Raw genomic sequence first — 12,943 nt, forward strand, 5'->3', positions numbered from 1 at the left:
CTGGAGATAGATCCACATGAGTAACTCTCACTTCCTTCGTGCTGAGACCAATCTTGACCACTCTCTTTGCTCTTTTGTTCATTGATTCATCAGAAATGGCTGATGAATCAGACATTTGAATCAGAACAGTTTGCTAACATAGTAGGCACTGAAATGTGTGAGTGGATGTTTGCCTTTCATACGTTCTGTTTCGTGACTTTGTATTTTTTTTTTCTGTTCCTTCTTTCTCTGCTACAACGTCCTTCCTTTTCCTCCCGCATCCACCCTTCAGTCCGTGAGTTGTAGAACCCCATCTGTGTGTCACCTCCTTTGTCACCCGGCTCCAGTAGGATTAATGCTTCTCGGTACAACTTTTTGATTATAGCACACAACCCTTCATTTTGTAATTATTTGAATACATTTTTTTACTCTCTTGAGGAGCCAAATCTTATTTTTATATTCCTTTTACTGATGGATTGTGGCTAACATATCATAAGCACTCAGTGTCTTACCTCGAACTGAGTGTTAATGCGGAAAGTAAACAGGTGCTCAGTAGTTCAATTTTAAGGTGCATTTAGTAAAACTCGAGCCCAGGTCCAGGGAGGCAGTGAGCCTCATTGATCAGACCAGATCGTATAGTAATGTGTCTCTTTCTAAGATACTGCACTTTAAAAGGTGGCACTGAAAAACAAAAAATGCAGACAGGGTAGAAATTACTGTCATCTTTAAATATTTAAAAGGCTACAATATTGAAGATTTGAAATAGTGTTTTAAATTGGAAACCTCTGGAAAAAGTGCAGATATTTTAATATTTGTAGAAATATTTATATGATTTTTAAAAAATAATTACAGATCATTAGTTTTCTCAAATATCTCTCATTTTCCATGTAGTCCTTTCTTTGTTCCTTGATTATTTCAAAATTTGCTATTATTTTTCTGTTCCATTGGTGTGTTGATGCTTTCATCATAATTTTGGTTGACTACATTTGATCTATCTAGAAAGATTTCTTTGCTATAGAGATCAGTTAATTTTTACTTCTGTTAAATTTTGAAATAAAATCACTTGTGAAAAACCTATAATTTAAAGGTTTATAAACCTTTAAATAAAGGTTTATTTAAAATAAACCTTTAAATTATAAACCTCAAGTTTCTTTAACTCCAAAGACTTAAAGAAAAACTAATTCTTCTAGACAAAAATGTGGGGTATTTTTAGTCACTATATTCTTTTTTGGGGTATTAAAAAACTGGTAAATTAAGGAACAGTTCCCCATTTTGCTTGATTATCTGTGACACTTGTGACTTATTTCACATGCCATTTTGCCTTTTCAATAAAGAACTCAATATAGGAAAAATAAGAGACAGATTAGGCTTAAATACTACGTGTCTGTGTATGTAGGAGCCACTGCAAAATCCTCTGGAATATCTTTGTATCTACATTGAAGGACTTGCATAAGAAGCTTCCAACTATTTGATCTTTATTGAAGGAATTTGTTTCCAAATGTGTAAAAGTGACTTAGTGTACTTCATTCCTGAAGTGAATGTGTGCTCAATATATGCAGTGGGTGGTTTGGGGACCTTAGAATAACCAACTCTTCTCAATTTTTTTCCTCTTATCTTTCAGTCTTTCATTTCCCCCTTTGAATTCCCTCTTTAGTTACTTGCCCAAACAAAAATACTTTTATTGGCATAGGGATACTGATTGTAAACTTTTGTGTTAGTGCTTCTGGATGGTCAGGACATTTACTGACTGTCTTACTCTGGGCCAGGTGCTCTACTTGGCTCCTAACTTTTATGACCTGATTTAATATATGTGAAGAGATTATATAAGGCTGTTAACTAAAAATGTTAGTATTTTTATGTAGTGTGCTCTAATTTCAGGACTGTTAAGATAGTTTGTATTATACCAAGCATCTTTTCTTGCAACAAGGAAAAAAGTGGATTTGTTTCAAATGTATAGACTTAAAACATAAACCAACATGAAGTAGTCACTTGGTACAAACCTTCAAAAGCATGTACCATAAGTGATTTATCCCCTTGGTGAGACCCCAGTTACATAATATCATTTCTTAGAAATAATGAAAAAAGAAAGATTATTTGCTTTGTTTTTACCTTCATTTGAGAAGTAACAAAACACTGTAATTTTGAGTTAAGCTTTTTTGCAATGTTTCTGGAATGTTATAGTACAGTAATTTAAACATAATATGGGAAACAAAAAGACTTCATATTAAAGTTTCTTTATTTTCCTAAACCTAGGATGGTAAGCGGATGTTTGGCACCTATTTTCGTGTTGGTTTTTATGGAACCAAGTTCGGGGATTTGGACGAACAGGAATTTGTTTACAAGGAGCCCGCCATAACCAAACTGGCAGAGATCTCTCACAGGCTGGAGGTGAATGCCGCGGTGGTCCATAAAGCGTCACCTTGAATCGCAGTGATGAACAGACTTTTGGATCCAGATCTATTCTTTTAATAATCCAGATCCTGCCAGATAAACTACTTCTTTAGATTATAAGGAATTTGATAAGTACAATATACTGTTTTAAACATTTCAAATCTTTTATGGCAATGATAAAAATAATATTCTTTATTTTTAAGACTATTTTCGCACATATTTTAGAAACCCCTATACCCTTCAGAATTATTGTGCTTTATGGAGGAATGTATACAGTGTTGTCCACATTTTGTAGGAAAAGGCATAAAGAATTAAGTAGCAACGAATGATGAAACTAGAACCCAAAAACACTTCTAACCAAAGAGTTTTATCTCTTTGGCTTAAGCGATTTCCAGTGAGACATCTTTAAAACTTGAAAGCCTGAAATCACACCTTGAAAACACTTCTTAGGATCCCTTAATTTTTACATATAAAGTTTCTCAATTGTATTAGGCTAAGCAATCTTCTCTTCTATAGTTGTCCCTTCTAGCCTTTCTCCACTCTCGTCACTCGGAGTGCGGTTCAGGAACCAGAAGAATTGGCATCACCTGGGAGACTGTTTGAAATGCAGAGTCTCAGGCCCTATTCCAGACCTCTTAAATCAAAATCTGCATTTTCACAAGATCCCTAGGTGATTTTTATTCACATAAGAGTTTGAAAAACACTGCTCTAGGCTTGTTTTAATTCTCGGCTGATGTTAACAATAATTTCTTGAATATTTTATTCTTACTTGGTGACCTTACTGGGCTCCGCTTTCATAGATTGACTTAAACTGTGAATTTTTGTTTTTCAAAGAGACTAGACAAGTCTTGGGAAATAGTAATTGAGACATTATTTCTCAAACTTAATCATAGGAGTTATCTTTGGGGGAAGAATAGGGTTTCTCCTTTGAAGATTCAGATTTAATTTTTCCTTTTGAATAGCTCCATTCATTGCCCATGCTGCTGCTCAGTGTCATGTGGAAAAGTCCGTACATTCTTGACCTAGGGTTGACTTTTCAAAATCTAAACCTATACAGAACATTAACAGATTAGTGCTTTTTTTATTTGAAAATTCTGGAACATTGCACTAAATCATTCATGAATGCTTGTCATTGACCCATGTCTGCGAGAAATCAGGCCACATTAATCTCCATAAAAGATCCTGTACATCAGAGATGCTGAGTCTCTTTTGTCTCTGCTTTCTGTTCCCTTTTTGTTTTTCTTAAGGACCCTCCTGTGGAATCCTATATTTTTGTTGAAGAAAATTGTTTTCTTCCACTGTTTAGTTAAAGAGAGTACATGGGGATAACATCAAATAAATAAATATCAAATGAAATTGGGCTAATTTGCAGGCTAAATATAATTTACTTTGTAGCTGTGAACATGGTTGTGCGAACACTAATTTTGCTCAGGAGTTTTTCGCAGAGGCCTTCTCTAGTCTCTAATACTGTTGACTTCATGTAAAAGATTTCTTTTTCTTTATTGTAGGGATTTTATGGAGAAAGATTTGGAGAGGATGTGGTTGAAGTAATCAAAGATTCTAATCCTGTAGACAAGTGTAAATTAGACCCTAACAAGGTATGGTGGATTGGACTGTGATGACATATTGGCACACCTTTGAGGCTCTGTGATTTAACTGTGAGAAAATAAAGGACTTTTTCCTTTCCCAGGCATATATTCAGATTACCTACGTGGAGCCGTACTTTGACACGTACGAGATGAAGGACAGAATTACGTATTTTGACAAAAATTATAATCTTCGCCGTTTCATGTACTGTACACCCTTTACTTTAGACGGTCGTGCCCATGGGGAACTTCATGAACAATTCAAACGGAAGACCATTCTGACTACTTCTCATGCTTTTCCTTATATTAAGACAAGGGTCAATGTTACTCACAAAGAAGAGGTAAGTTCACAAACGAATTGGGGAAACAGAATTGGTGAAACAAAGACACATGGGAACAACGTGGATATACCATTATGTACCACCCTTCATGTGTTTACATACTAGAACTTTACTCATTTTTGAGTCATTAACTTTAAACTTCTTTTCTAAGTCCTTAGTTCACCCTCAGTTTTTTACTTTGTTTTTCATTAAGGCATCCAAAGTATGAAATTTATTGTTAGATGACAGTTTACAATTGGTCTCCAATTTCTGTCTTGTTTCAGCTGATTAAATTTAAAGCTCATTAAATAGTTTCCAGTACAGTGACCTAATAGATGTCATTTTATCCAGATCATCTTAACACCAATTGAAGTTGCTATCGAAGACATGCAGAAAAAGACGCAGGAGTTGGCATTCGCAACACACCAGGATCCCGCCGATCCCAAGATGCTTCAGATGGTACTCCAGGGATCTGTAGGCACGACTGTGAATCAAGTTAGTGCTTTCTGCTGGCACTGTTTAATTTCAGTTATAAATTGAATTTGGAATGATTTTATTTTTACATTTTACAAATATCTCAAATAAGAGCCAAAACAAATGAAAAAGTTAGTGTTTGAACTGCTTGCAAAAGACTCTGAAAGTATAAATGAAGGTAAACTGAAAAACAAACGTATTTTGTATAATCTCTATTGTAAAGATTTCATGCCTGCTTTCTGTACTGCCTGTGTTTTTCCACCTACTGGTTCTTAAACATTCCATTAAGAAGGAATTGATTCACTCTAAGTAGCCTTTCCTTTCAAAGTTTGTACTGAAAGAATGTACTCTCAAATGGAGTGTTCATTTTCAGAGCTATGTACGTGCATGTGAACGCCTGCTCTCTCAGATATGCCCTGGTGCTGTTTTCTCTAGATCTCCACAATGAACTGTGAGGAGTAAATAAATAATGTGGAATCATTTTGAAATTTTTAATACTGTATGTACACAAAGTATAATATTGTTGGTTTGTCATATGTAGATTGGAAGGCATGCCCATTATCTCTTCACTGGTGATTGAGGAATATTCCAGGGTAAGAGAAAATCCAGACAGGCTTCAACTAAGATTTCGCATAGTATGTCTTACCCAATTTTTTAAGTTAGAGGAACAAAGCCAAACACTGAAACGAACATTTTAAGACCTGTACCTCCTAACACATACATGATTTGGAGACTTTACCTCCAAATAATATAACTTGTAAAAGATTATCTTTTTTAATCCACAGTGTGGGGAACACATTTGGAATACTGAGGCAATGTTTCCGGAAATGAAGTCTAATAATATGGATTAACAATAGACTGCCAATAGCCTGGCGAATTTCACATCGAGAATGAATTAAAGAATGTAAAAAACACAAGGAAAAATGCATTAATGCATGCAATAGTCATTCCTTAAGCTCCTACTCTTCTTTGAAAAGTGAACTAATAAATTAATTTATATGCAATAAGCAAGAATATAGATTTGACATTTGGAAACACTGTTGTAAAAACATATTGCCAGACTCTGAAGAGTTTTAGTGGAGGCACAAACATGCATGCATTAAGTTTAAATGAAGCCATCTCAGTGCTAAGAAAACTCATTCAGGTAACTTCTATCTCTAGGATTTCAGAGAAAACTAAACACACTTCTTTTATTTTACAGGGGCCTTTGGAAGTTGCCCAGGTTTTCCTATCTGAAATACCCAGTGACCCAAAACTCTTCAGGCATCATAATAAGTTGCGACTCTGCTTCAAAGATTTTACCAAAAGGTATTCAGGGCTTCCTACATAAAGATCTTCACATTGAGAATGGCCAGAACCACAGTGCAAGGGTCTTAAGAGACAATTGAAAAGAGAAAATGTGGGAAAGTGTTTGACAGTGAACAATAGTCTGTGTATTTCTCCAATTACTTAAATCTTTAAATGTTTTCTTGATACTATTTTAATTTTCTGCAGAGGCCTTGTAAAGCTTTTGATGTATTCCTTGGCATATAATACTTTTATGTTTTGGTTACTGGTATTTTTTAAAATTTGTTTGGTTTACTGACATACAGAAATGCATTTGAATTTTATATATTTTACGTGATAATATTGCCAAACTCACTTGTTAACTCTAATAATTAATCTGTAGGATCTTTTTGACAGCGATGTTTAGGAACTTTGGCGCCATGTTAACCTGTAATAGTGACAGAGACATCATTCTTGTTTCTGATCTAAAAGGAGATGCTTAACCACTAAGTGTAATGTTCACTTCAGGGGGTTTTGTAGATGTTTTGACTAAATTAAAGATGCTCCCACCTATTTGTAATTAAGAGTTTTTATCATAACAAATTTGAAATTTTTATCAAATGGGGTGCCTGTGTGTGAATGTGTAATATTTGGTAAAAGTTTCCTATTATTTTACTTGAGAGTTTACAGCTATTTTTATGAGTGAAATTGAATTTCGATGTTTTTCTTGTAGTCTCCATTAGGTTTGGGTATCTAAACCTTGAGAAATGAGTTGCAAGCTCTTCTCAGGAATACTTCTTTGAAAAACTTCTTTGTTTTCCCCTATACTCTGGATTTTTAAATATATATACATACTATGAAGTAATTGTTACATTGGGATTATCTGTCCTTAAAGTTTGGGTAGAATTTACATGTTGGTTTCTCTGTGGATGGACTCATGATTTGACTGATTTGATGTATTTGATGGATTTAGGATTACTCATGTTTTTCCTTAAGTCTGTTTTTGTAAATTATATTAATCTACAAAAGTATCATTTCAGGTTTGTGTTAAATCATACATATTATATTCTCTGTACCTTTATAAACCTGACCTTAGGTCTCACTTTTAATTTCTAGTAGGAGGTAACTAGCCTTCCTATTTAATCTTGCCAGCACTTTTTTTCCCAAAGAACCAGCTTTTGTATGTGTTGATATAAAGCCATCATACTTTTAAATTTATTTCCTGCCTTATACTTCAAGTTTATTCTGTTCTTTTTAGGTTGCTTAGCTCTTCAGTTTTCACCTTTTTTCTAATATAAGTACATTTAGGGCCATACATTTTTCTCTGAGCATCACTTTAGGTACGTTTTGCAAGTAGTGATGTATATACATTGTCTTTTTATATACTTTCATTTATCCATCCGAGTCCAGATATTTTTTCTTCAAGTCTCAATAAATTGTTATCAAGAGCTATTCATTTAAGAAACATTTATTTGAACACAGGCAAACCACTTTGCCAGATGTCTTCAGTGCCTCATGGATGAGTATAGTTATGTCCTGTAAAGAGCGTTTAGTTTAGTGGTAATATGTGAGAAACAAAATGGCTTCAGATTTAACATTTAAAAATTTATAATTTTCATTGAATAAAAATATGTAATTTTCAATTAAATGAAAACTGGAAGTGAATGTTAATTTTTAAAGAACTCAGCTGATCATCTGTTCCCTTTTTTAAACCCAATACAAGGCAGGATATTTAATATCCAACTAAGAAACTGAATGTCTTCATCACGGTGAAAATATGTATTTATCACTAAGCCCTCAAACTATGCCAGAATAAATTTTTTGACAACACATTATTATTTTCTAGGTGTGAGGATGCCTTAAGAAAAAATAAGAGCTTAATTGGACCAGATCAAAAGGAATATCAAAGGGAACTGGAAAGAAATTATCATCGTCTTAAAGAGGCCCTGCAGCCTCTGATAAACAGAAAGATCCCTCAGTTATACAAGGCAGTATTACCCATCACCTGCCACAGGTATGCTTATTTTTTCTGTTATTTTGGACATGTCCATAAAAATAAAATCTGCTTGAATTATTTAATGGTGAATTAATATAACTCATACTACATGATTTCAGATATTGTGTCTCCTGATAGGTTCAGCTAGTATAAACCTTTTATCATTTCTACCTGAATCATCCTCCAAGATAGTCAGTTCTTTCTGTAATTCAGGATCACAAAGTACTCACACTAACCAGGATGCCACATGGGATAAGTCTGGCCTCTTAAAACTATTTCTTTTAAAGTCCTGTCACATTTTCTGGTATTTTTGTGGGAGAATTCACTGGAACATATCAAGAGCCAGGCACTTATTTCTCTTAGCCCTGACAGTGAATAGTATGCAGTTTGTATTGAAATAGGTAACCCCACTGAATATCAAGAAGGTTTCAATACTTTTCTCTACTTTCTAAGTGTGAAACAAAGTTAGAAATTAAAATAACTTGGAATTTTCTACAACTAATACTAGTTGTACTTGAGCAAGTAATTTAATCCAATTTTTAGATTTCTCTAAAATTTCTTACCTTAAAAAGGTTGTTGTGGACATGAAATGACATGTAAATTTGCAAGGATCGTGCTTAACATTTTACTTTTTAATACATGAATCCTGGGGAGGGCATCCTAACTGCTAAAGATAAACTGCTTTTTTTTTTCATTTTGAAATCCAAATGTATATGAAATGTGAATTGTTGCAGCACCAATGGTTTCCCAGCCTTTTCTCTGCATTAGTAATAGTAAAGCCATTAAATTCTACTTACCTGATTAATATTTGGAAGGCCTTTGAAATTGCTTATAAGAAAACAATGAAAAGATACTCTATAATATACTACCCCAAAATTGAACTAGCTATTTGATCATCTGGGAATTAGTCCTGTTCTTCAGTAATCTTTCTGTATCTCTAGACCTCTGGAAAAAATTATACATTCATTCAGAAAACTGTCTACTAAGTGTCTGCTGTATGTCATGCCCCCTATAGGAAGCACGTAGATTATCTGAATTTATTACACAATATCCAAGAACAGAGACCAGAGGGCCTGTTTCAGACCCTTCCCATTTTGCCATCATCCTATACTGATGCAAGCGCCCTAGGTGACTTCCTCTTAAAATTCCCGGTGGGAAGCAACACTAGTCCCCTGCACTTTTGGCTTCTCCTTCAGTTGTTTTGGGATTTCTGCCTCCGTGCTGCTTCTGACCCCTCCACCAATCTTACACTCTGGTAGAGGGTCCTGGGAGGAGCGGGCCGGTCCCTGAGGCAGTCAGGCAGTTCCCAGTGCCCATCTCACTTTCTTCCAGTCTGGCCAACCCTTTGCAGTGGAAGGACACAGTGCTTCCTATCTGAATGCAACTTTCCCTGACACGATTGTGCTCAGTTTGGCCTTCTCTGTGATCTCATTACGGTCAACCCTCCAAACTTTTTAGTTCTTAGTGTTCACAGAAAGTTTTTTGGAATTTGGAAAGCTTTTTTCTTGTGAACAGTATGTAGCTTTCAATACTGCTACTTTCCCTGGACTCCAAAAAACCAGGGAAATTGGAGATTCAAGGGGAATATGATTTTGTACCTGCCTTCTCCCCTTTCCTAGCAATTATAAACCTTAGACGATAACCTTAATAGCAGGAAGGATAAGCAAAAGAAATTAAGAATTAAGGAAAATATATTAAGAGGTATTGAAGAATATTACTCTCTTCACTATTAACATCTTCAGAGCTTAGAAAATAAAACTTAAAATGTTTATTTTGATTTACAAAATCTGCATTATAAAGTATTAAGGCAGTGGCTCTTGAAGTGTGATCTGGAACTCCTGTGGGAAGGGTCCCTGAGGCCCTTGCAGGGGGCTCCTGAGTCAAATCTAGTTTTCTGTTAATACCAAATATTATTTGCCTTTCACTGTCATTCTCATGCAAGTAGTGGTTTTCCAAAGACTGCATGCAACAGGACTTTGTAGAAGATGAGACTGTAGGCCCTCTGTTAAGCCAGACATTAAATATGTAAGCACGCCACTCCTAAAATATTTTGCAAGTTATTTTTAATAAACCATACTATTTATGTAATGGGTTATTTTGTAAAATAATTTGAATTGAATTTTTCTTAGTTTTAATTTCTAATATGGTATCTGTAATCCACATTAAAGCTTCCTGGAGTCCTCAATTTTTAGGAGTAAAAATTCTACTCATAAGAGTTGGAATTTAATGTTGTAAATAAAAACTACCTACCTTTTGCCTTTTAACAACCACAAAGAAAAAAAAATTTCCTGAAACCTATCTCATTATCCCTTAGTTCCTTGTTTATCATATCTAATGTATTTATTGGACAAGTGAATAAATGACCAATCCATTGATCAATGCATTTTGGTAAAATGGTTGCTGTAATCTATCCTTAATCTATAGAAAAATCTGAGCCAGAATATCTATAAGGCAGAGAAACTTATAAAGTTACTAATAACTTTGATGCCAAAAAGTTTTAAAATTATTAAGTTTTTGATGGCAAAGCATTCACTCTAGCAGGAAAAAAAGGAAAACCTATTTTTAAAAAATATTTTATTTATTCACTTTTTAGACAGAGGGGAAGGGAGGGAGAGAAGGAAAAGCATCAAGGTGTGGTTGCCCCTGGCAGGCCCCACACTGGGGACCCAGCCCGAAACCCAGACATGTGCCCTGAGAATAGAATCCACAACCCTTTGGTTTTCAGGCTGGCGCTCAATCCACTGAGCTACACCAGCCAGGAAAGTAAAACATATCTTAAAGAAATGTGCAACCCTGGCTGGTGTAGCTCAGTGGATTGAGCACGAGCCAGTTCCCAGCAGGGGATGCATGAGAGGCAACCACACATTGATGTTTCTCTCCCTCTCTCCTTCCCTTCTCTGCTAAAGATAAATAAATAAAATCTTTAAAAAAAAAGAAAGGGAAATATTTGAAAAAAAAAGAAATGTAGAAAAATTGTTCACTTATATCCTTTAATTTTCTTCCCAGAGATTCCTTCAGTCGAATGAGCCTGCGCAAAATGGATCTCTAAAATAAACACACTTGTTTTATTCATTTGAAAAGAGCCACATATTCAACATTTAGTGTGAAAAGATCTGTTGAAAAATAAGACTTGGGACTTAATTCTGGAAGTTACAGCATTAATTTACTCAATGAAGAATGCAGTGGCCCAAACAATATCAAATGTAGGTTGTTGAAGTTTGAGAATCATGGCTATACCTTCTAATGTTCTGGTAATATGCTGTTATCTTTTTTAAAAGGCATTTTAATGACTCCAAGGTACACTATACGTTTACCATTATTTATACCATAGCTGATGTTAAATTTATTTACTTTAAGTTTGTATTTTTTAATTTATATTACCATTTATAGATTCATTTTGGAACTGTGTTAAATGTAGTAATGCATATTTTAAAGGTACTATTAAATATGTGAACATTTACACTAATTTTACTGAGTGGAACTTTAAAATATTTCTTTATTGATAAAGGCAGAGAATAAGTTACAGTTGATTCAAGAACCAGTTCAAAACAAGCAAAATGAAAATAAAAATTGAGTTATATGGCCCCAGAGTCCCAAATTAAATGAATAAATTAATGGGTAAAGATACTGACAACTAGTTTGTGAAGTCTAAAAAAACTGGTTTCTAAGCTGTTTTCCATTTAGACACCAAGAGGGGGACAGGTTTTGAATAAATTGCAGAAGTAACTTGCACCTGAGTACTGAGAAAGCTAATGCCATTGACATTGGTTTGATGTTTGACTCTCAACGTTACTATACCAATGATGGTGGTATGAACTGAATGATTCCTGTTTCAAATTAAACAAGCCTGGCATCAGTTTTGTGATTTAAACTGTTAAATTAGGTATCTGCCTTAAAGCTGTTATATCACCATAAAAATAAGTTACTTAATTTTAATCTACCAGCTGAGGTTATATTTTTTGATACTTGTATAAATTTTACAAAGTACATGTAAAATTGTTTGAACTTGAAATTAAGAACCAATTTAAAATAACTTCATAAAAAACTGATGCAAAATTTTTTTTGAAAGTATATTTCAATTTACTTGGCAAGTTTTTCCAAGAAAGTGCATTCATGATTCCTGCAAGTGTTTTGAACAGTGTTTTCTCCTTTGTGTAGTGTAACAGGTAGTCATTTATAATCTATTCCTTTGATCCCGACCAGTTACATGAATCATTTAAAACTTAATCATATTTAACAATGCCTTCATTCTGTAGTTGGTACTGAAAGTAAGATCTCCAACACATCTGATTCCTTCAAGTGCAGAGGTGATCAGAGCATATAGGTGAGGTGGCAGTGATTATCTACCCCCAACAGGTAATTATCATCTCAGATTCCTCTTGTCTACACCATTTCAAAGACTGAATTATGAAAAGCTTTTTTTTCAGATGAGTCAACAATGTTGGGCCACAGGGGTTAACAGAGGACTCAGAAAGGTATAACATGTTTGGGGACAAAGGATCCAGATGAACAATAAGGAAAGGCAGGAGTTAAGAATGGAAACTCATTAAAGCAAAGGTAACATACTCTCTTCCATGGGTGGGGAAGGAGGGTGGCAGAAATAAGGGAGAGAATAGTAAATCCCTAGGTCATTTCTCATGAGATTACATTTATGTAAGTTTGCATAGTTTCATGTCAAACTCAGTGACAATATCAAGAACATTAATATTTATTATTTAATTATCATGCATTACTAATTATTTTATGACAACTCAGAAGAACCTTCCTCTTATTCTTAAAACAGTGGTATACTGAACACTTGGCAACTAATTCAGTTAGTTAACAGGTAGCCTTATGTGTTGAAATGTGATAAAAGTATTATTCCAATAGCATATAATTGATCACTTACCAATTTAGTATATTTAAAATGAAAATGTAACCAAGTTTCTGTG

At 34.4% G+C, this 12,943-nt stretch overlaps 1 protein-coding gene across 5 annotated transcripts in view; it reads left to right on the forward strand.

The window, feature by feature from the left end:
- The window catches only part of DOCK7 (dedicator of cytokinesis 7), a 217,597-nt gene extending 205,034 nt beyond the window's left edge, over nt 1-12,563 (forward strand). For 3 of the 5 annotated variants that reach the window (XM_037043513.1, XM_037043528.1, XM_037043538.1), the window contains 7 exons: nt 2,242-2,367; nt 3,879-3,968; nt 4,061-4,297; nt 4,628-4,771; nt 5,952-6,058; nt 7,863-8,030; nt 11,019-12,563. In XM_037043513.1, coding sequence (XP_036899408.1) covers nt 2,242-2,367; nt 3,879-3,968; nt 4,061-4,297; nt 4,628-4,771; nt 5,952-6,058; nt 7,863-8,030; nt 11,019-11,061 — 915 coding nt within the window. In that variant the 3' untranslated portion in view covers nt 11,062-12,563. Of the gene's footprint in view, nt 1-2,232; nt 2,368-3,878; nt 3,969-4,060; nt 4,298-4,627; nt 4,772-5,951; nt 6,059-7,862; nt 8,031-11,018 lie in introns of all 5 variants that reach the window. The other 2 variants (XM_037043521.1, XM_037043549.1) reach the window with 1 other exon arrangement.
- Nucleotides 12,564-12,943: the final 380 nt, after the last annotated feature.

Source organism: Sturnira hondurensis, unplaced genomic scaffold (assembly GCF_014824575.4).
Source record: "Sturnira hondurensis isolate 20B ecotype Veracruz unplaced genomic scaffold, ASM1482457v3 Scaffold0000648, whole genome shotgun sequence".
Lineage (NCBI taxonomy): Eukaryota > Metazoa > Chordata > Mammalia > Chiroptera > Phyllostomidae > Sturnira > Sturnira hondurensis.